We start from the raw sequence: 25,560 nt of genomic DNA, 5'->3' as shown, positions 1-25,560 counted from the left end.
TTACATAGCCAAACAGTATGTCACGTTAAATAAGCTGAAAAGAGCTAATTAAGTTTGTTAAAAGCTTAATAAAGCAACTAAATTAGTACTATGTGTAAAATTAAGGAGTTTGAGAGTCAGAACTTCGTCACAAAGCACGAAGTAGACTTAAATTAGCAAGCCCATTTTATGAAGTGTAATGCTGTATGCACAATTCCAACCTAGCTTTAGTTGAAGCTATTTTTTAGAAAGTACTCTGCAATATATGTCTCAAGAAATTATTCTCGTGCTATCATAAAATGCAGATCAGCAATTCTCAAACTAGGGATTGCGAAATAAAAATAACATAAGAGAAAATACAACATTTTGTGAGAAAAACGAACATAAACATTAAAAACAAACTTTGTATCTTGGAACATTATCTTACATTTCCACAGTCACAAACATATGCATTATTAACATTACGACTTCCCAATACTTTTCTACACATCATAACTTTTAGATATCTAAAAAGAAATTTGTATTTTAAAAATTAGGCTGATGAGAATTTATAAAATCATAGAATACAAACCCATAATAAACCTGTCACTCATGTCTTTATGAACATTCACTAATAGTCTGAAGAGAATGAATATTGAATTTTTAATTATAGATGTTTACAATACAAAAGTAAACAATGTCCATGCTAGTCTTCGAAACGAGTATGTCAGTTGATAGAATAGTAAACGAATTTTCTATTCCTGAGACATTTAAGTTTAAATTATGATGAATCCAAATGTAATTTGAAGATGGCTAAAATGTTGAGGCACATTTTCTCAGGATACTCCTATTTCTCTTAAAAAGTCATAGTGCTATTTGATACGCCAACAGATCTGATGATTTACATGCAGTTTGAACAATTATTATCCAGCCATGAGCCACGTTCATATGACCCAACATAACTCACAACAGAACTCTTAAAAACTGTATGTAGTGAATGTATACTGTTGGACTTTTAGATTCCAATGTTGTAAGCCTGTCTTGAGATATGCGAAGAATGCAGAATCATTATTTGCTTGAATTATTCAGAAGCTATTTAAGAATATCTAAAAAAATATATATACACATGCCTGTACACATGTAATCCATACCATGCAATTCATGATGCAATGAAGACATTAATAATTGTAAGTTGAAATATATCTTGAAAAATAATTTTAAGTTCTGGGCCTATTTTCTGTAAATAATCAAATATTATAGGTTAGTAATTACTATCAGTTATATGGAAGTTTATAAAACAACTTATTTATTTATTTTGTGGACAAAAATGTTCAATTTTTCTTAATTTTCAATCCTCTTAGTCGTCTGGATAATGTTACAGATCAATTCTCACTGTTTCAGTAGTACAAAATCCTACCACTAGTGAAACACATTTACCATAATAAAACATTTCAATACATCTGCTGTGGCAATTCCCGAGGACAAAGAGGCCAACAACAATGCAGCAGAAGCGCAAGGGATGACAACAATAGGGAGCTATGCAAGGAGAGGACACGACATGCTCTTGGAATCACTCATTGAAATTTAGTCATGTAAAGCAAAGTAGAGGAAAGTCAAATTATAAAATGCTAAAGATTTCCCAAATTGGCATCACATTTTTATTTAATACAAATTCCTTCCTCCTACTTGGGTCAGGTTGCAGCACTTTCAGTATTTTTGCGTTACAGAGTTCGAGACCTGTTTAGATTACCATTTTCACTTTTGTACAAAGTATGAAGAGACAGTACCAGTATTATGATACTAAAAAACGTCCCCTCCCCCAAGATTGACACGGAAATATGAGATTTCAGAATCCTTGAAACTCAAGAAGCTGTTTCACATATGCTTTTAGTCTATGTGTATGTGTACAATGATCTCTTCTGAACTACAGGATGGATTCTGTTCATGATTAGTATCTTCTTATTCTTCCTTTCATGTATTAGGCCTAACAGCTTGTCACAGCCTCATTCCACCATTTTAACAGATAGCCCAAATATCTTTTTCGTCATGAATTGTAACTTAGCATATGGCAAGGTATTATCTTAGAAGTAGTAGTAGTAGTAGCAGCACTAGTAGTAAGTGGTACTAGTTAGTAGTAGTAGTAGTAGTAGTAGTAGTAGTAGCAGTGATGTAGTAGTAGTAGTAGTAGTAGTAGTATGATAGCAGTGAAGTAGTAGTATTAGTTGTAGTAGTAGTAGTAGTAGTAGTAGTAGTAGTAGTAGTAGTGATAGTAACAGTGAAGTAGTAGTAGTTGTAGCACTAGTAGTAAGTAGTAGTAGTAGTAGTAGTAGTGATAGTAACAGTGAAGTAGTAGTAGTAGTAGTAGTAGTAGTAGTAGTAGTAGTTGTAGCACTAGTAGTAAGTAGTAGTAGTAGTAGTAGTAGTTAGTAGCAGTGAAGTAGTAGTAGTAGTAGTAGTAGTAGTGATAGTAACAGTGAAGTAGTGGTAGTAGTAGTTAGCAGTGAAGTAGTAGTAGTAGTAGTAGTAGTAGTGACAGTAACAGTGAAGTAGTAGTAGTAGTAGTAGTAATAGTAGTAGTAGTTGTAGCACTAGTAGTAGTAGTAGTAGTTAGTAGCAGTGAAGTAGTAGTAGTAGCAGTGAAGTAGCAGCAGAAGTAGTAGTAGTAGTAGTTAGTAGTAGCAGTAGTAGTAGTAGTAGTAGTAGTGATAGTAACAGTGAAGTAGTAGTAGTAGTAGTGATAGTAACAGTGAAGTAGTAGTAGTAGTAGTTGTAGCACTAGTAGTAAGCAGCAGCAGCAGTAGTAGTCCTAGTCATAGTAGTAGTCAAACCTGTAAACATCGGAACCAAGAGATGGTAACCATAAGAACACCGAGGATAACAAGATGATATATGACACATCAATTTTCGTTTTTAAAGATTGTCATCACGAAAATAGCCATTATCTAGTAACGTGACTGAATGTAAACATAATCTAAGGATAATAGTAAGATAGTATCAATCAAAATAAGATACTGCATTATGAAAAAAGCAAGCATACATGAAATACGTCTAGTAGTTAGTTACAGCAACAACTGAAAATATAGAATAGCATGGTAAGAAAGAAAAAAAGAATAATTTAAACAAATATCGAACTTGAGACCTATCCATTATCACTCTGTTGCCTATTTGCTGAGCTAGAGCTGATGGAAGTAGAAGGAAGAAAAGTATTTTGCAAATTTTGCTTTCAATAACACGGCAACCTTTAAGCACTGTATAATTTAGCTTTTACATCATTAACTTCCATTCGAAATAGAATAATCAAAACTGTCTCCTTTCCTTATAAGAAAAGAAACATATTGGCATGGAGATGAGCCAAGCACTCAAGCAACACAATAAGCGACAACAGACTGAGAGAAGAGACAAACCTTTGCCCAGGCCGCGTCGCAGGCTCCACACCAACCACCCTGCGAGGCCAACGAAACACAACATTGTACAAGGAGACAATCAACTAAATTCATACAGTGAAATGTAACTAACAGCAGAGCAACGAAATGTCGCCTGTGTGGTTTACAACAAGACTTAATCTGTATATACTACCAAAACAAAACCATCTGTTTTGAAACAATACTCCATGTTGTATCTTTCTTCAATACACCATCTGATTATGATACACATATATTATACAAATTTGAATATGGACGATAACTGACAATAAAACAAATTAAATAGCATGAACGTATGGACGTAGTCGAAAAGAAGTCCAACAGAATGACGGATAGGCTAGCCTACATGTACCCTACAGGAAATCTACATTGTTATTATACCATACAGAGGAAAAGTTAACTTTTTCCAAAAAAAAAATTTGCTCACTCAGTGTATGAGAGGTCTGAGAATCAAAGCCTTTGGCAGGCTATCCTGACTGAAGTACATCATGACTTTTCTTAGTCTCTCCAGAGTAGCATCACAAAAATCTTAAATAACTGTCTTAGAATTATATTCTATTTTTCATTTTATGCTCAAGTAACAATTTCACTGATGGTGATATTATGCTAAAGTCAAACACACAAACAAAACACTAACTAAATAATAGTCTGGAAATGTGTACACAGCCTACTGAGTAAAATAAAAATCTATCATTGGCATTTACCGATTTATTTGTATGAATATATAAAGAAAGATACTCTTTCAGCTTTCCCAATAACGGGACTGCCTCATTGGACAAAACATAATTAACACACAGGGTGAAAACAAAATTGAAATTGGACAGGAATGATCACAAAAGAGAAATGTAAGGGGGTTTGGGGGGGGGGGAAATAAGAACAGGAAAAATAATAGCATATAATAAATACAGTAAACAGATTAGATGTTCAAACAAACAAAAGTTCTTCTTTTTTAGAAAACAAAGTACAGGTGGTATTTTAAAATGGCAAGTGATCCTCTGATAGCAACATGGGAAACATCATGATGAAGTCGTCATTCAACTGGAATTTCTTGCAGAAACTGACAAAGAGGCGAGGTATTGTGCCCCTAGCTCCAACCATTAGCCCAACAATTTCAATGGAGGTGAGGTGATATTACTCCAAATAGTGTGGAACTATGGGCTCATGAATTTTGCATTTTTCTGCATGAACTTCAGCGGGTTGTTGCTCCTGTGCCTTGAACCTGACTGTCGGATCAATAATGTAGGCGGATGTAGAGTGGAATGGCAAGAATGTTAATTTGCCGATAGGATCCCTCTTGAGAGAAGCCACAGTTCCATACTATTATCACCTCATCTCCAGTGAAGTTGTAGAACTAAAGGGAACAAATACATAATTGCGAGACTGAGTGAGTGAGCATGTAAATGTATCTATATAGCCAATATAACGAAATTTATGCCAGTATTGTCAAAGAGTATATATCAAAAGTTTAACGGTATTTTCAACAAAATTTGCACTATGGAGAACGGTACAACTTAAAATCTGTAACAGATGCTCATAAGCAATACAAAAGAGCAAGGAATTTTTGTGGAACAAAATGCAAGCAGCAATTTCAAGTTTCGAATTAATGTAATTATTAACAACTTCTTAACTAGAAGTCAAATTTTGGATGATGAAAATACTAAAATTCTTTATATTAGAGAACACAAGACTTTTTAGTCTACTGCTACCATTTCATGAAATACTTACTCAGAACGAGAAGTGTTTGCAACAGAATTTGTATCCAAATACCATATTTACCCAAATATAATACACCATCGAATATAATACGCATCCCAATTTTCTCATCCTAAAATCAGCTAGAGGTAAAAGTACCTTTATAACTGTCTTGATAATATAATTTTAATTTTGATTTGTTTTTAGTACAGATGCGTATTATATTCACCAGTAATTTTTATGCATTTTTCTAGCTATACAGTACATCACATTTATCCTCACTTGCAATATCGGAACTGGAATTTCCAGCAAACAGGTCTGTATCAATGTCAGAACAATGATTGACAATGACGAATGTCATGCCACCACTCTTTCATCAGTAATTGTTGGTAAATTCCATTGGTTTATTTTTAAAGATGCACAATTGTTAAAATTTGAATACATAAAATATCAGAATAAAAGAAAAAAATTAATGTCATTAAGCCATTACCATAATTAAAAATAATAGTATTAATAACAACTGTTGTCAAAATGGACATAAAATTACGAATGAAAATTGTACAAAAGACAAGAAACATTAACCAGCAACAGCTGTTTCATCAGTGATGCCCCACCATATCTTGTAGCATAAATTGAATGTTAATTTAAATAATTTGTTAATCTGAGTGTTTGCGTGCAGATGTAATACACTATAGAATACAATATGCATCTCAGTTTTCAAGATATTTTGCCAAAAAAGATGCGTGTTATATTCGCGTAAATACTGGAACAGTTGTACTCTGTTTTCAGAACTCTTCGTTCAAAACTCATAACAAATTTCGTCATAACGAAATTTTATTACTGTATAATGAATTAATTTCAATCACTTGCACAATTTCATTATACATTATTAGCATATCACTGTATACATACCGCTTCTTAGTTCTGATGAGTTTATCCTAAGTCAAGTTGGCCGTAAGTTGAAAAGTCCTCAAGTCGTGTATCATATATTATAAATTTGAGACTCACTGCCACTATTCCTATTGCAAGCAGTGCAATCAGTCTGTTGTGCCTGGCTTACACTCAGGACACAACTACCATTGGATGCAACTCAGAAGTGTGTGTTTGTGGAGGCTCTATGGAGCCTTTGTCGCAAGTGTGAATGATCTTAAGTAAGATGGTCTAAGTTGAGGACTATCTATCCCACAATTTAACTTCATGACACTTAAATATTTACGCAGTAGGCAGAAATTATTATAAACCTGCATAAAATGTGAAATCCATTTTCTCTGTGCAACTTTTACTTTAAACAACTAATGGGGGCGCTAAAATCAATGAAGCAAAAATAATACTACATAAAGAGTAATGCTTTTAATCGATTTATTTAATGATGCTATATCAACTATATGGTTGTCTAGTATAAGTGAAATTGGTGGTAGGTAGTCTTTTGGCTAGATGAGTCTGAGAATTCCCCATTGTATTACCTGACATTCCATCTGCCTATGCCCATGACACCAAATTTATTAAATGATTTTATTCATATTTATGAGTAGATATGCCTTGGATATTTTAACTCTGAAGAAAGCACGTTTTAGACACGTAAAGTAGATTTCAAAATATTAAAATAGACTCTAAAATAGTAATATTTTAATTTATGTATGTTAATAATTTTAGTGCATCAGTATAATAAGCGCTTTCTTTTGTTTATATAATTTTGAGTGTGCAGCTATCACTTTCAACAAGTTATTACATTTTAATCTTTAAGAATATAAATGAATGTGTACTACAGCTAAGAGTCTCTTAAGATTTGTAGCCCGATGTGCTCGAGATGGTAACTGTGTAGGGTGAAACGGTTGAAGAGATCAACTGAAAATCTTGTTTGTTCCTCTTGCACACAAAACAACCCAATCATTTCCCAGTTCTCGATATTGTATTTGTGTGAAAAGTATGCACAATAAGGATCGTAATGATGTTTTTTCTTGAGATTTACTTGAGTGTCTCCTCTTTCAAAGCGTACTGTTAGGTCAATTATGTATCTCTTATTTCTCTGTCTGCTGATCACAACTATGTCTGCTCTCTTAGTGAAACCTCATTTGAAATACAATGAATCTCTTCTCAAACTTGTTGCACTTTCTAAAGCAGTTGGCAACTGAGTTTCTTACTCTGTTGTGGTGATTTATCCTAAGAAGTTCTCCCTTTCTACTGAAGATAAGCACATGTGGTAGGATTTCAATCTCATTCCATGTGCGGCAATGGTTTACTTGACTTCTGCCCAGAACACTTCTCACAGCCACTAAGTTGGTTTTGTATCAACACGAGAAATTGAAGTATTCCATTGCCATAAAAATTAGACTTACAGGATTGTGCGAAATTGCACATACTTTCCCATTATACATTCTACTCAGGAACTGGAGAGCAGTTATTTTAAGTAAACTTGCGGCAAATGAATTATGTGCAAGCATTTTATATCTATTACCCACTCTTCCTGGCACTAAATTATACATCCCATATTAAAAAATTGTTTAATTTTTTAGGTAGAAAAACAGTACGGTGTAAATTCCGTTTATGTGGTTTGAAAATGTGATTAAATTTACATACTCTAAAACATGTGTAGCTTGAACGTTCTAACAACTATACCAGACAAAACTTCTCTTTCTCTAACTTACAGGCCATAAACTGCTGTAATTTCTTTCTTATTCTCAAACCATGCACCTTCTTCTGTGATCTCTGTTTATAAATGCATTACTAATTATTACTTCAATCATAAAATATTACAATACTTTTTTGTACTTCTTATGAGTTTTACTTTTTGCTACAATAATACTTTTTTGGCTGCAAAAGGATATCTGTCGGATACAGGGGGGAGAGCCATTAATCCTTCCCATTGAAGGCTTTAAGGAACCAACCTGGACAAATACCCAATGTCCCATCCCTACCTTCCCGTGGTGCAGCTGTTAGTAAGCATAATTTTACAAGCTGAACTAAAGGGAGGGGCTACTCATCAATTAGCACTGGTCAGCTTGATGGGTTAATGATTGAATTTGGTATAATTTTCCTCTAACCAATACCTAATTCCCTCTTTACCCTTTCCTATCCAGTCCTCTGGCTGAACTCTTACTTTCTTCGACCCCGACGGCATTAGAGCATTCGAGGCCTAGGGGTTCATTTCCCTTTCCTTCCTCTTCTTTCTACTTTTCTGTTCCTAGTGCTGACCTGCTATGGCACTAAAATCGTCCTCCACTGGCTTAAGGAGGGAAAGCTGGTGATTAACAAGATCTCCCAGCTAGGTCCAAAGGACCCGTCGACCAACAGCAGGTGTAGTCCTCCAGACATTCTGGGGGTTGTGTGTGGATGAAGTAGCCACCAAAATGTTAAAATATGGTGTTCACTTAAATCGGCTACAACTTGCCATTTTTCACTCCGATATGAAATGAGTACCATTAAGGTAAAATTATCCGGAGGTAAAATAGTCCCCCAATCGGATCTCCGGGCGGGGACTACTTTAATGGTACAGAATCAACTAAACATCTTACAATGGAATGCCTGCGGTATAACATCAGCCAAAAAGACTGAACACCTCAAAATTTGTGCTTCAGTGGCTGATCATGATAATATCTTTGAAAAATATTGGAGTGCAAGAGGTCAAATGACTTTATTGTCAAACGCCTGGCATTAAAAAACAACAAAACAACAACAATAATACTATTTCATATGATTAATTTACATAACCTTCCTGATCCAACAAAATATTAATTTACAGGCAGAAATGCTGACTTACCCAAGATCGAGCATGGAATCATCCCCACCACCAAGGATGTCGCTTGTACCCAGAATGTGGCTGATACTCAATTCACTACCAGCTGTGCCAGGCATCTGTGGCTTGCTACTATTTGCTCCACTACCAGATGAGTGTAACTGCTGTGACTGTTCTGGTTTGTTCTTGCTGCTGGGGGTTTTGCCCTCTCGGGCTGTTGCATCCCCTACTACCAAAATTGCCTGTAAGACATTTATTAAACCAAATTTAGTGTATTAACAGACTTTCCAAGGAAAGTGTATTCACAGACTCCAATGAACCAAGTTAACTTCATAAGCAGCACAATCAGTTTTAGATGTTGAAATACACGCCTTTCCAAATAATATTTTCTTTCTGCCTTACCCTTATGGTATTCACAGCTCTTGAAGAGTTTTAGCTTCAATCTCAAACTGGAATCTTTCAGAGGCATCTAACAGTATATCAGTTGTATATTTCAATGTCAAAGTCGATAAACAAATGAGGTCCGATCAGAACACCATATTCTGGATTTATTTAATTTTATAACATTTATTACGATTTTCTGTTAACGTGCTATACGAAATCTAACAGATTTAATAATTTTTATTAAATAAAATCAATTTGGTATTATTTAAATATTTTTTTTTTGTTCGAAGTTATACTCTGAAAGAAAAATGTTTATATGTAACTAGGTTTAATTTTTAGAACGAACTATTGCTGTAACAAATTTGATTATTATTTCTGTAAGCACCCCAATTTTGCAGAAAAAACTAACAACAATAATCAAAGCTCCACTCTAATCCATCTTTTCATTAAGTTTCTTCGACTTTAGGGTTGCCATACGCCACATATTTCGCGGACAATCCGTGATTTTATAATGTAAGAAGAAAATCTGGGTCGAAAAGATGAAAGTCCGCGATTTTGAATGAAGTCAGGCAGAAATCTTGAAAATTGCAATAATTTGTGGAATAGTGTCGAAATAACATGCAAGTGGATGCAATATAATACATCTCACAAACTGAACGAGAGCCTTCTCTTTGAGCAGGTGATCAAATTCAAATCTTTTCTATTGGGCAACAAAGAAGTTCTAAACATATATACTTTCACACAAAATCCGGTTAAATTTTTTCCAAGATGTTTTTCTGTAAAGTAGTACTCAGAATTGCTGAAAATTGTAGAATATTATTTCTCTGTACCTGAGCATAATGCCAACGTTGAAAGGGTATTTTCTTTGATGAATGCTCAGGGAACATTAGAAAGGAACAGATCATCACTTACTTACTGGCTTTTAAGGAACCCGGAGGTTCATTGCCCCCTCACATAAGTCCGCCATTGGTTCCTATCCTGAGCAAGATTAATCCAGTCTCTACCATCATATCCTACCTCCCTCAAATCCATTTTAATATTATCTTCCCATCTACGTCTCGGCCTCCCTAAAGGTCTTCTTCCCGCCAGCCTCCCAACTAACAATCTATATGCATTTCTGGATTCGCCCATACATGCTACATGCCCTGCCCATCTCAAACGTCTGGATTTAATGTTCCTAATTATGTCAGGTAAAGAATACAATGCGTGCAGCTCTGCGTTGTGTAACTTTCTCCATTCTCCTGTAACTTCATCCCTCTTAGCCCCAAATATTTTCCTAAGAACCTTATTCTCAAACACCCTTAATCTCGGTTCCTCTCTCAAAGTGAGAGTCCAAGTTTCACAGCCATACAGAACAACCGGTAATATAACTGTTTTATAAATTCTAACTTTCAGATTTTTTGACAGCAGACGACAAAAGCTTCTCAACCGAATAATAACAGGCATTTCCCATATTAATTCGTTTAATTTCTTCCCGAGTGTCATTTATATTTGTTACTGTTGCTCCAAGATATTTGAATTTTTCCACCTGTTCGAAGGAAAAATCTCCAATTTTTAGTTCCATTTTGTACAATATTCTGGTCACGAGACATAATCACATACTTAGTCTTTTCAGGATTTACTTCCAACCCTATCGCTTTACTTGCTTCAAGTAGAATTCCCGTGTTTTCCCTAATCGTTTGTGGATTTTCTGCTAACATATTCACGTCATCCGCATAGACAAGAACTGATGTAACAGATCATCACTTAAGTCATTAAAAGCAATTCTGCAGATACAGTATAATGTGAAAAATGTAAATTGCAGTGAATTTCACAAGGTCATTCAATATCTTTGAAAAATAATAGAGTGCAAGAGGTCAAATGACTTTATTTTCAAATGCCTGGCATTAGAAAACAACAACAACAACGTCATTCAGAAACAAAGTTCCTTATTTCTGTTCACAGTTCTGAGAAGTATGAGTGGTACTGTAGTGGTGACATACAGAATTGAATGTTCGCCTCTAAAGTAAATGGTAATAATGTATTGCCCATCCCAAATAAGAAAGTAATAGATAAGATAAAGTATATTACTGAAGTATCCGATTTTGTCCATATTAAGTAAATAAGCGAAAGGCTTACTGACATAGTATAGTCTATATAGTAAATAAAATATATTTAGTATCCATATTAAATACAGTACAGTATAAGTGTCTTAGAACTTCATATGAGGGGCTTAGAACAAAAAGCAGGTAAGTAACATTATTAAAAAAATGAGTTAAGTGCGTGTTGTGATAGCCCAAAAGGATGTTTCTTTGGGATAAAATCAGGTAAGTGATCACACTGTGCAGTGCTGCTATTTGGGCATCATTTCAGCAAACTAGTGTACAATATTTCATTGCATGTAGAACTTTAACTGTAATTTCTAACTAGGTTTCCGTCACTTACCTGCTTTTTGTTCTAAGCCCCTCATATGTTTTCTGTTGTCAATAGAATTAACATGTCGATCATGTCCTGGTTTTGTGTTTCTTCATTATGACAACCCTATTTCTACTTCATCTACACTGATACAGCAGCATACCTTCAGAACAGCAAGAACTGGTCCAACTCTGATATTGTTGTGGGCAGCAGCCAACAAATGTCTGTCACAACTCAGCTTAATGCTGTAGCAGGGCACATTTGGTCCATTTAATTGTAATGGGTGAGGCGAGGTCCCTGCATTAAAAATACATCAAATCAGTCATCTAGATTCTTGATACAAGTGAAGGTGTAAAAACGACAAAATTACTTTCTTATTTCTTTACATTTGAAGGGCTCAGTGAGAGATAGTTGTAAGTCACCAATTCATAATTTTAGCACAGATATAGAGCTTAGATTGGCATTGCTCCTACTGGTATGACTGAAGCTTGCTGCTACAACTCCACGCCATCTTATCTTGCTACAAATTGTTTGTAATGCTAATAATACACATATGTTTCTGTCATAATTTTGTTGTCTTTTGTGGATTTTATGTGTTAAATGTAGTTATTTCTTATATAATGTTATAATGGTTAACTTTTGCATTGTATCTAGATGTAATTTGTCCTAATATGCAGGCAGAAACAAGGAAAAGAAAGTATTTCTATACTTGCGTAAGTACAAGCTCAAGTTATGTTAAAAAAATTGTAGTCTATTATTTCTCTTAAAATAATTCGCAGCATTTATCTCACGATAACACAATTGATAAAATTAAACATTTAAAGTGCATAAATTATTTTTTTAAATTAATATGCAACTTCCTTAAAATATGATTGTAACATGTTAAGCAGCAATGTATTTTAGTGGTTCTCAATCCTTCATTCATTCATTTCATTCATTTATTATATTCCATAGATCTTACATGAGCAATGTAGCTTTAAGATGTGGAACAAGTCAAAATTTTACAATATTACAATTACAATTTTTACAAATTTTTACAGTTTTACAATTTAATAATTTTCTATAAATTTTACAATTTTGTGAAATTTTTTACAATATTTTGGCGAGATGTAGTGAGATGAGGTGAGGTCCGAGGATTCGCCAAAAGATTACCCGGCATTTGCCTTTTGGTTGGGGAAAACCTCGGAAAAACCCAACCAGTTAATCAAATCAAAGGGGGGTAATAAAATCAAAGGGGTTGATGCCGAGGACTTGCCATAGACCATCCGGCTTCAGTCCCATAGCTGGGGAAAACATTGGAAGAAACCACAAAGGGGGATCCAACACAAGCCCGAACGCAGCTCCAGATCAGCAGCCCAGCGAGTCTGCCGACTGAGCTACATCGATGGCTCTACTAAAAATATACAATACATAGCCAATCAGATGATTAAATTTACAAACGCAAACGATCATTCATCAGTTGAGCTATATATATATATATAATACAAAACAAGTTAATTACATTTAAGGCATAAACAATTCAATCAGTTGTAATATACAGAAATTGATAATACATAATTATCATGCAAACTACTTCAAATTACAAACACAAACAATTTATCAATAGAGCTATACAAATTACTATTCCTGAGAGGATAGCTTACTATACTATACTTAGGACATGATTATAAGATTGCAGAGATCCGAAGTATAGTATACCTGCATTTGTGCCCTAACTGTAACCTGCACAATTTTTTCAGCATTTTTTCTCATTTCATAGAATTATATTGAACTTTAAAAATAAAACAACAATTAATTGTCTCAGAACTCAGGAGATTAATGTTTTAAATAAAAACAGTCATTTTTAATAATTATGAATTCTGAGTAGGCTATATGGAGAAAGACGAAGATTGTGAATCATGGCTATGAGACGAGAGCATTGGCAACCAACTGCTGCATCTGGTTTATTGCTCGTAACATTTTAGCCCAGAAGATAAGGATATTTTTTTTTTCTTTTTGGTTGATTATTTAACGACGCTGTATCAACTACTAGGTTATTTAGCACCGATTGGATTGGTGATAGCAAAATGATATTTGGCGAGATGAGGCCGAGGATTCGCCATGGATTACCTGACATTTGCCTTACAGTTGGGGAAAATCTCGGAAAAAACCCAACCAGGTAATCAGCCCATGCGAAAATCGAACCTATGCTCGAGCACAACTCCGAATTGGAAGGCAAGTACCTAAGTTGACTGAGCTACACCAGTGGCTGATAATGGATCTTAACTAACAAAAGGTTAAGGGAAGAAACAATTCCATCAATATTTTCTTCATACACTTTCTACTCCAAATAAAATCTATTTCATCATGTCAGAATAATAATGTATTAGTAGACAAGGAAATAAAAGTGAACAAAGTTTTAGAAGCAGCAAACAATCTATGTTGTGTTGAGTAAAACGTATTGTTGGTAGTATTTCTGAGCAGGTAACACCTGGGTAAAGAAAATTTGTTGACGTGTAAAAAGAAAAATGTTGTGTCACGAAAAAAAAAAAGTATGCAACAAGAAGTGTGACGACAAAATGCAAAGATTACTAGTGATAGAGAAATAATAGATTCACTGGTGAAAAACGAATTAATTCTTGAGAATGCAGCAAAATTGTTACAAAATTCATTTTCATCAGGAGTATGTTCAATTGCGTAGAAAGCTGAGAATTCTAATAAATATAAAAGTATAGGATTTATTAACAATGTTTTATGCTGAGTGGTAATTTATGATTGTGTGACTTGTAAGTACACTATATTATGTTGATTTAACACATTTCTTCATTATTCTATTATTTTTCTTCTACTTTATATTTCTCTTTTGTACACAGTAATTGCAACTTTAACATTTAATCATAAGCATTATACGAATGGGAGCAGACAATTACTGCATGTAGTGGCTTTCCACGTTAATCCATTATTGCCATCAAGCACTGATTATGAATACAGCAAGAATAGGAGTAATACAGTATGCTTAATTTTATTATTATTATTATTATTATTATTATTATTATTATTATTATTTCATTGTTCAGAGAAAGCCTTATTCCGGTCTGTGGAAGAAAATTTTAGGCCAAGTATGAAGTTTTCTGTCGACACTTCAATATAACAAAAAATCTCAGCAATACTGCAATAACAAAATAATAAAGATGATAAAATTAATAATTGATGCCTCTTTATGTATAAGATGCATTACGTCATGTGACTAGGTCGCCATAAGGCACTATTAAAACATTTTGTAAGTCACGATCACATATACAATAACATACACATTGTAGTATCTTAAGATGGCAGCTGGCCGCAAGACCAGGCTTCAGAGCTCAAGACCTCATTGCCGATCTAAGTTTTCTATATCTGTCCATTTTAGACATCTTATTCTACATTCTTTAAACCTGCCTCTTCAACCTCACCTCCTGCACACATTCAACATAGTTTTGATCTACTATTAAAGCATATAATGTTTTATGCCTTGTATCATAAATCAAATATTCATTACAACTATAATAGTCACAATGTTGTTCTGTTGTCACAGTCAACAGAAACTCTTTCTTATTTTATATTTCAAAAGGGTAACTGTCGAATATAGGGAGGAGAGCCATTAATCCTTCCCATTGAAGGCTTTAAGGAACCAACCTGGACACATACCCAATGTCCCATCCCTACCTTCCCGTGGTGCGGCTGTTAGTAAGCATAATTTTACAAGCTGAACTAAAGGGAGGGGCTACCCATCAATTAGCACTGGTCAGCTTGATGAGTTAATGACTGAATTTGGCATAATTTTCCTCTATTCAATACCTAATTCCCTCTTTATTCTTTCCTATCCAGTCCTCTGACTGAACTCTTACTTTCTTCGACCCCAATAGTATTAGAGCATTCGAGGCCTAGGGGTTCATTTCACTTTCCTTCCTACCCTTTCTACTTTTCTGTTCCTACTGCTGACATATGGCATTAAAATCGTCCTCCAGTGGCTTAAGGAGGGAAAGCTGGTTATCAACAAGATATCCCAACTAGGTCCAGTGGACCCGTTGACCAACAGCAGGTGTGGTCCTCCAGACATTCTGGGGGTTGTGTGTGGATGAAGTAGCCACCAAAACGTTACAATATGGTGTTCACTAAAATCGGCTACAACTTGTCATTTAACCACTCCTTCTTTGAAAAATATTGGCGTGCAAGAGATCATTGACTTTATTGTCATTAGGAAACAACAACAACATTTCACTACTGACACAAGTGTTTATTGTTAAAAGAAATATTTGAGAATATGTATATTTTTAAGTGTATTTTCACTGTATTCATTTTTCTCATAAAATGTTTTAGTTGTTAAGTATGCTTACAACAGCCTTTAAAGTACAAGTTATTTATTTTTTTAAACTCCTCTTTATAATATATATCGTGTATAGGCCCAACCCTGTTTTTATGGCAAAATTTGGCAAAAAAGTGATGCTTATACAGGAGTAAATACGGTAAATTTATTGCCTTGAGATGAAGTGGTGGCCTGATCTTTCAACATGCATCTACAAAACAGTCCAGCAAGGCCAGCTGGTACTACTATTTACGCTAACATTATTCTTGAATTCTATACAGACCACAATCACTATGCACGGATGTGATAAAGTGAGCTAACCAACTGAATAGAGCCCAGGCTGAGGACACTCCACAGTCTTGAAGAGCCGCAGGAGCAGGTGACAGGTTAGCCTGGCTCCACATTCTGCTTCTGTATCTGCATCACCTCGTCCTGCAAATCAACAGCAATGAGTCTGTAACATCACAACTTAACAAATCCTACTACAGTGGAGCTTCAATTATCGTCGTTAACTCATTCCACAAAATTGTGTTTATTATCGTATGACATTTGAATCATTTAAACCCATATTACAGTGACAATTCACTCCAAAAATAAAACTTAGCCACATTATAAACATCTTTCATTTACTTTATAACTTAGAATAAACTATATTATGCAGCAAAACCTGTCTGAAAGACCATTCCTATTAAGAGACCACCCCTCTTAAGAAACCGATTTTTCTTAAAATCCCTTTCCCAGATCACTGATCAGCCATTGAACAGCTATTTTCATAAGTTTACCTCTTCTTGTATTCTTCACCTGATATAATTAGGAACATTAAATCCAGACGTTTGAGATGGGCAGGGCATGTAGCACGTATGGGCGAATCCAGAAATGCATATAGAGTGTTAGTTGGGAGACAGGAGGGAAAAATACCTTTAGGGAGGCCGAGACGTAGATGGGAGGATAATATTAAAATGGATTTGAGGGAGGTGGGATATGATGATAGAGACTGGATTAATTTTGCACAGGATAGGGACCAATGGCGGGCTTATGTGAGGGCGGCAATGAACTTTCGGGTTCCTTAAAAGCCATTTGTAAGTAAGTAAGAGACCAAATTTCAAAATTAATGTACAACATTATAATTTTACAATGCACTAGATTAATGCATTAAATAAATTCTGAGAACTTGAAAAGAGTACTTTATAGTATTTTCCAAGGGAAAAAAAAAGAAATTTGACAAAGCTATTCACGATTCATGCTGAATATGAAATCTTTTAATCCTTTATTCCCTCTGACCTGTCACGCAGGCAGCCTGGGTTATTATTATTATTATTATTATTATTATTATTATTATTATTATTATTATGTTGTTTATTATAACATTTGTCGGAATACATTGTTGTCTTCAATATGATTTAACATTTTTTTAACAATATTATCTAAAAAACATGTCAAACTGGTCTTATAGAAAATAAAATTTAATACAATTTTTAAATTTAAATTAAACAATTGAGTAAGGGGCAAATTAGAAATTAGCAACAAACTAAACGATGCGAAAAACTGTCTACAGCTCTACACATTATTATTATTATTATTATTATTATTATTATTATCCAGGCATTTGAGATGGGTAGGGCATGTAGCACGTATGGGCAAATCCAGAAATGCATATAGTGTGGTAGTTGGGAGACTGGAGGGAAATAGACCTTTGGGGAGGCTGAGACGTAGATGGGAGGATAATATTAAAATGGATTTGAGGGAGGTGGGATATGATGATAGAGAGTGGACTAATCTTGCACAGGGTAGGGACCAATGGCGCACTTATGTGAGGGCGGCAATGAACCTTCGGGTTCCTTAAAAGCCATTTGTAAGTATTATTATTATTATTATTATTATTATTATTATTATTATTATTATTAAACTGAAATACATTCTTTATTTTGTATTCATGAGTTCAAAGCCAATATTTGGAAAAGAACACTTGATATACATGAAAGTTTCCCAGGCTTATATTCATTCATTCTGCTCACTTCCCCACCCTCTCGGGATTGCAAATGGAAGTTCGATTGATGAGAATGAAACTGGGCTCTATGTTTTGTGTATGTATGGGAAATATAAATTAAATTAGTGGAGACATACCTGAACAATTTAATGCATTAATAAAATATTCTACAAAAAAATATTGTAAATGTAAGCTAATGAAAGAAGTTACCTTACCTACATTACCCGCCTTCACTAATGATGGGAGAGCAATGTGGACTACAAAATCTTCCAGTGAAAAGCAGTGTCGAGCTGAAATCATAAATTACACAAATAAATGAAGACAATCCCAAAACATCATATTTATTTACAAGCCTGAATCTCAGCCTCTCACCGTGTTTATATATTTTACATTGTAAGTGCAAAATTATGAAAAATACTGAATGTAAACTTCTTTTACTTCAATGTTTAAATATCATGTATTTGTTATGTTCATACCATGGTCAACAATGATTATACAACTGTATTAGAAATGCGATTTTCACGAATTTGTGGTTTCTTTTGAAATTAAATGATTGCATGCTCATTTATAACCACAGCTTCTGGCTATAGTCCATGAGGTCCCGGGTTCGATTCCCAGTTAGAGCACAGGAATTCTTCCTTAAAGGGGATTATTCCTGTGTTCGTCCATGGTCTGGAATTTAGGTTAAGTTTAGATTTAAGACCTCTCCTGGCACTACATTATCATAATCATCCTATCACATCATCGGGGTAATGTAACTCCGCCTTCCAGGCGCCCCAACCTCAGAAGTGGGTTACAACTAAGCCACGGCCAGGAGAGAAGACCAGAAATGTCGAAAAGACAACCTGGTGGCATTGGATAAAAAAATAAAAAATAAAAAAAATAACCACAGCTTCAGAATCAAATATGTACATAATATGCAAATATGGCTTTCAGGTATAGCTCTCTGTAAAGCTGACTTGAATAATTCCAAGGGAAAAATTGTTCTGGGCCCGGGTCTCGAACCCAGGATCTTTGGCTGAGTGCGCCAACACTCTACCAACTGAGCTACCCAGGAACTCTACCAGATCCCAGCTTAATTATTCCTTTTATATATCAACATACCTCAAGTGGGTTAACAAGAAACAGTAAGTGTGCACTCAATGATGGGTATTTGACGTCTTGTCAACCCACTTAAGGTATGTGAATATAAAGGGAATAATTGAGCTGGGGTCTGGTAGAGTTCCTGGATAGCTAGTTGGTAGAATGTTGGCGCAATCAGCCAAAGGTCCCGGGTTCGATACCTGGCCCCAAAACAATTTTTCCCTTGAAATTACTCATATACATAATATACTTATTTTATCTTGAGCATTGGTTTAAATATGTGACAGCCATTCACATAGCTTATAATTCAGTCAATATGAATTAATGAAAAGTATGACGGTGTCATATAAGATTTTCATTTCACATGTTAGGCTACGCACTAAATATTATAAAAACAGTTTCTTTTTTAAAATAATAAATGTTCTGAATTTCACAAGTAAAACTATCAAAATTTCGTGATGGAGCTTTGGTACAGTTTAAAAACACAAAGTTTGTGATCTAGACATTACCATGTTTTCCTCTGGATTCACGTAATGCAAGTTCAAATCTGGCCAAGGTCATAGATTTTTCTGATGAAAAATTCTAAAACAATGCTTCCTCTGGAAGAGAAGTAAAGCTACAATTGCCATGTCTGTGACTCAAGTGCTAGCACACTGACCTTCCAGCCAGGTGGCCCAGATTCGATCCTTAGCCATGTCGTCATAAAATTTATGATGAACAAAGCAGCCATTGCAAAGGGTTTTTCTAAGGTTATCCCATTTCCCTCTATCATTCCACCAGTACTCACTATTTCATTTCATCTATCATCTGCAATAATTAAAAAGAGTCTTGGATGTAGTACAGATTTCCAATGCTGACATAGGAAGAGCTTGGGCTGGGAATGGACCTAGCTCTATCAGGGATGAGACAGGATGGTCCACCTATCAGCACTGGATTCACGAATGCTATCATCTGGGCCATGGTCAGATTTGGACGATCATTGCATTTAAGATGCACAATGGGTCAATATAAGCCTAAATGCAAGAATCCATCCAAGTCCAGCGCTTGAAAAGCCAAATCGAAGCTGAAGTTCCTATGTCACACTAATTTCATTTGTGGCATATAAAAGACGGTTAGTTGGCAAACTGATTGTCAATGACGACAAAGTCTTAGATCTCCTCAAATGGCCTTGGCTTAGTCAATATTCCTATCACATATGTAACAGACTGGCCATCCCCATGTTAAAAATAGTAACATGTGGAAGCGAACAACCACCAGGATCGCCACCATCAATTGAGAATGACCGCTAGATTGAAATACAGTTGCTCCATGCAATTCAAATGAGAGTTATAACGCGACTTCTTATGCAGTAGTTAAATTCATAAAAGTTGTTGCTGTCAAAGCCTGAGCAATCTGTTATATATGTGATCAGGGCCAATATCTATTTTCAATTACGACAACTCGTAGACATGTGTCAGAAGGTATCATTACACATATAAAACTATGAGTCAGTGATGACAGTTTGAATCAATATGATTCCCATCATTTCATCTTTATTAGTTATAAACAAAAAAATTAATTATGTATAAATAGTTAAGAATACAAACTAAGAGACTCAGAACAATTTACAAATAAAAAGACAAAGAATTATTATTTTCATTCTAATCAAGTAAGGAAAAAGAGACTAATATACCTACTGAAGCTTTCCTGGCGACGTGATAATTCGAAATTTTCTCGGGCTTCCAGCCAGGTCATAAGTTGGTGATCCACCGACATTTCGAGGATGTTCATTTAACCCTGAAGATGAGGAAGATATAATTTAAACCTGAAGATGAGGAAGATGAACATCCTCGAAACGTCGGTGGATCACCAACTTATGACCTGGCTGGAAGCCCGAGAAAATTTCGAACTAATATACCTGTTATACTCACCAATAAGAATCGACGTGAAGACTGCAAGGGAGTTGTGGATTGACACATCATGAACATCCACTTGTGCCAACACATCAACAAAATGTGAAGAATGATTGGATGAACAGCACAGTGCCATCAAAACACCTGCGAAACATGACACACACTCAGAGTTTTTGTTATTTTTTTTTTGTTGTTATTATGACTGTTACTTTTATAGTCAGTTTTGGAGAGAAATATTGGTTGTCGTAACACTCTATAGTGCAAGGTATTCCACTTATGAGATTCCCAAAACAATCCAGGTGCTAATGGGCAGTGATTAAACTAGATGTCAGCCAGGTTAGTTAATTTCCAATGGCCCTGCATTTGTTACATTAAATGGGAATACAAATCAAGTATCTATCTACTGTGATAAAACACGTTCACTGTCAACATTGATGGTATCCACAATACTTGTAACAACATTCTGAAAATGTAATCTTCATCTTACGATGTTTGGTGACGTATACACGTCCGTTGATGTGACATATTAATGAATTTAAATACTATTATGGTCACAATCATGCCATGGTATGAAAGAAAAATTTCACAACCTCGAGCGGGAATCGAACCTGCGACTTCCTGTTCTCTGGTCAGGCGCTCTACCACTGAGCTATCGAGTTCATCTCACGCCAAAGGCTTGGAATTATCCTTTCATACTGGCGACTCTGTTATAGAGTACTGTCCATAGCGTCTAATCTAGTCAGCACTGCTTATGGGTTGAAAGAAACTTTACAAATGTAATTGCTTTATGGTGTTGTTTTCTAATGCCAGGCATTTGACAATAAAGTCATTTGACAATAAAGTCATTTGACTTCTTGCACTTCAATATTGAAAATGCTCATGGCCTCTTTCATGAGCAGTTATAGTTGTTCACCCATTTTACGAAAGAGCATGTGTCTCTCATATTCAACCAGCTCTGCCAATATAACTACAGTAGAATAACTATCCAACTCTGCTGCGATCTCGAAAGCAAACAGTCGAGTAAACTGATGTGATGCATTTTAGCCAAGCCCATATCGAATATAGCAGATGGTGCGTTGCTGCTGTAGACAATTTTCAGCAGGACGCCAAAATGTGCATGACGAGGAGTGCAGTGGGAGGCCAACCATCATCACAGACGACCTTGTGGAGCAACGCACCATCTGCTTGCCCATAGACTTGGCACAGCTGACAATCAATTTCAATCAGTGCTATGCCCTGTGCATTCAAAAACTTTCTCACTGACCGCATTTCACACTCAGCGGGAGCTGGAATAGAAATGTCCATCTTCAATCAATGCAATGAAGCTACTGAGAGCACTCGGGAAGTTCCGCTAGCGCATGCACCATGCCAGGACATTACTCTATTAAGGTACAGTCACACATCGCTACTTTTGCAGTGGAACTTTTGTACTGCATGCTACTTTTCGTGCTGCGCAACCCGAGTGCAGCAAAAGTTGCAACTGGAGGTTGCGAGTCTGTTCACATACAACGCGCTACTTTTGCAGCCGCAGTCATGCTGCAGGTTTTCATCTCCATGTTGATTTCTCAATATACATTTTGTGGTTATGTTCGCATTATTAATAAACTCATGCGAAAGCTTCCTTATCTATTATTTGCTTTTTCTGTCGTATCTAGTATTCAGAAATTGACATTATTTTTACTATAAAGCTTTTAAAAACGCCTATATACTTAAATGATAACCAACAGCATATTCACGTAATCAATGTTGGCAAGCCTCCTGTTTGGAACTAGGCTACGGAAAATTTAAAAAATGAATTATATCGTCAGCAATTATGCTCAGACTGTGTTGTGTATTTAATAACTGTTACAAATAATTTATTTTCATCACAATTAACATTAAAATATATCCAAACAATAAAAGTATCATTGGCACATTTGGGTGGTAAAAAAGTTTCAACAAAACCGATATCAAAAATGCTGCGGCTGCAACCCTGAGAATCCTGTTCACATGTCGCTACTTTTAAGCTGCACGCAGCATGGAAAAGTAGCGGGCAGCAGGTTCGGCAGCCACTACTTTTCGGGTTGCACCGTTGTTCACACGTCGCAGTACAAGAGTTGCGCAGTTTTTTGTACTGCAGCGCTGCAAAAGTAGTGACGTGTGACCGTACCTTTACATACACGCAGTCACTTCGCGCAACATATGGTTTGCTAGCTATGGGACGAGTGGAAAAGTTACTTTATGGACGCGCCTCGTATTACCATACTCTCCAATGAGTATTTCCAATTCTTTTATCACCTCTGCACCATTTTTTCATTCGCTGTCATCAATAAAATGAAGTAAATGAGTAAAATGATATTGCTTCAGAGAGGTGACTACGAATCTGATTTAACAGCAAATTGTCCTCCTTGAGAGTTAATCATGAACCTGGTTCAATAGATCTAGGAATAAGTTACACACAAAAACTTCAAACTTCATTAATATAAAATTAAGAACTAAAGGAATGTGTGTAGCCGGAAACATTGTCAGAAAGTGAACAGCAGCTTGAAGCCAGAGGAAGCTTATTATAAACTGGTATTCAGTTTCTTAGGAAGAAAAAGAGTTGCATATCAAAATGACACAGCAGCACACTTACCCAGCCACTCAGCAGAAAGTGAGTTGCAACATGCAGTGAGCTCTGCACACAGAATAGCCAGATCATTTATACGGTCGTTGTCAGTCTCACTACACACTGCCACCACTGCATTGCACACAAAACTGTATCGATTGTTGGGTGTCTCTGCCAACTGTCGAGCCCACTGAGGTTCAATTCTGGCTGTAATAACATATGAACATCTCCATCATGCTATACAAGAATTCATAAGTCACTTATAAATAACACTCTGAAGCTGCTACAGCAATTTGCCAGCGATGTAAAATAGGCGCACATACACTCACACACACACAGAGATATATTTTTAAAGCCATTACTTAACTTCGATCATTCTAGAGTTACAAATAGAAATTATGCTTCCTTCAATATTAATCAGAAACTGTTAGCTGAATTTAAGAGAAGATATTTCTTGTTTTGTTCACCAAAATCACAATTCAAATAATTTTCACATAGTTTTATATCAGAGACATATTTCAGAATCCTAATTGTTCCCATTCCTAACCTTGTTACTGAAGTTAAAAATAATAGGTGAGAGCATTTATTAAACCAATATGTGTAGAAAAGTGAACAAAAATAATGTCAGTAAACACTTGTGAGTCTTTATGGTTAGCTTTCAATATTTATTTTTCCAGTGGACACTTAAAAAAATGTGAATTAAGGTTACAATTGACTTATAATCTGAAATAAATATTTGTATCTTTATCAATATATTTAAAAAATGGCAAATTTTGGACACATTCCCAGTGTAAAATACAGTATAATATAGAGGGTATACAAAAGAACTCAGGGATTCTGTACACTATTTAATAAATGATATACCTATAACTAATTTCACCTAAATTACAAAAAACCTTGAAAAAGCGTACGTTCAAAGTTTTTTTATGTGTTAAGTACATGTCGATGTGTGTACCCTTAATGGCCCTGCAGATGTCCAAATTATAATCTATATCCCCCACAACAGCATGTCAAGTGTGATGGTCACAATGGCAACAGTTATTCTCACAGAGGCGAACCCAATTTTTCTCTACTTTGTCCAATGGTCTTCTAATTGTAACCATCTACATTGTTTATTTGGAATCCAGTGTCCCAGTACAGTTTAGCTAAATCAGATGTCAGTTTTTTACTTGTGGGAAAGTGAATGGCAATCATTTTTGATCCTGACTGTCTCCTTAGTGTGAATTCTTCTGATGTGAAGTTGTTTCTTTTATAGAGGTGGACTACTGCTAAACAGTCATGGCCTGTTTTCAATCTAAAGGCTGCCACCACCCTGTAACTTATGACTGTTAAGAACCCACTCTTCATGTATCTTTGCTCACTGTTGTGTGTTTGTAATTTTGCAGAACTTTGTCCTTATTTTTTGAGCATCCAGAACTAAATTGGTTTTGAAAAGATTTGTTCCTTTTTTCCCCTAGGGTGTTTGCCATGTCAATGCCATATATTCCGATGTGTGATGGATTCCACTGTATTGCTATATGTTTAATAGGAAAAATATGATGCTTACATTAAAACAGTTATAATGTTTGCTACATCACAAATGGAGAGCAGGAGTGTTAATGCTTTAATGCCAAGAACTCAGCACTGGTTAACAACAAATTTTGTACCTTTTTAATTTGTTTCTTCTTGAGATATGTTCCTATTGTCTGAATAGCAACCTTCATATCGGAAATTATTACAATTTTGTTACATTCATATAGTCAGTTAAATAGTTTTGGAGAGATGTATAGATAGACAGATCATTGAATCAATCAAAATTTGTGGTGTTCTATTAAGAAGTAAGAAGCTGGAGGAGACATAGTGTTGCACACATTATTAATACCATTACCTATGTAATGATAATACCTATGATATTACCTATATAAATGATACTCGGGAGGAAATTAAACGCAGAATAAATATGGGAAATGCCTGTTATTATTCGGTTGAGAAACTTTTATCATCCAGTCTGCTGTCGAAAAATCTGAAAGTTAGAATTTATAAAACAGTTATATTACCGGTTGTTCCGTATGGTTGTGAAACTTGGACTCTCACTTTGAGAGAGGAACATAGGTTAAGGGTGTTT

At 35.3% G+C, this 25,560-nt stretch overlaps 1 protein-coding gene across 11 annotated transcripts in view; it reads right to left on the bottom strand.

The window, feature by feature from the left end:
* Window positions 1-25,560, bottom strand: part of kto (mediator complex subunit kohtalo) — a 136,835-nt gene that overhangs the window by 64,607 nt on the left and 46,668 nt on the right. For 9 of the 11 annotated variants that reach the window (XM_069831619.1, XM_069831617.1, XM_069831618.1 and 6 more), the window contains exons 20-26: window positions 23,484-23,663; window positions 20,888-21,013; window positions 18,110-18,184; window positions 16,229-16,339; window positions 11,747-11,880; window positions 8,830-9,047; window positions 3,363-3,401 (exon numbers count right to left, since the gene is read on the bottom strand). In XM_069831619.1, coding sequence (XP_069687720.1) covers window positions 3,363-3,401; window positions 8,830-9,047; window positions 11,747-11,880; window positions 16,229-16,339; window positions 18,110-18,184; window positions 20,888-21,013; window positions 23,484-23,663 — 883 coding nt within the window. The remainder of the gene's footprint in view (window positions 1-3,362; window positions 3,402-8,829; window positions 9,048-11,746; window positions 11,881-16,228; window positions 16,340-18,109; window positions 18,185-20,887; window positions 21,014-23,483; window positions 23,664-25,560) is intronic. The other 2 variants (XM_069831626.1, XM_069831627.1) reach the window with 1 other exon arrangement.

This window comes from Periplaneta americana, chromosome 7 (genome assembly GCF_040183065.1).
Source record: "Periplaneta americana isolate PAMFEO1 chromosome 7, P.americana_PAMFEO1_priV1, whole genome shotgun sequence".
Classification (NCBI taxonomy): domain Eukaryota; kingdom Metazoa; phylum Arthropoda; class Insecta; order Blattodea; family Blattidae; genus Periplaneta; species Periplaneta americana.
The sequence above is the reverse complement of the archived record's forward strand: the minus strand, read 5'-3'. Positions and strand labels throughout refer to the sequence as shown.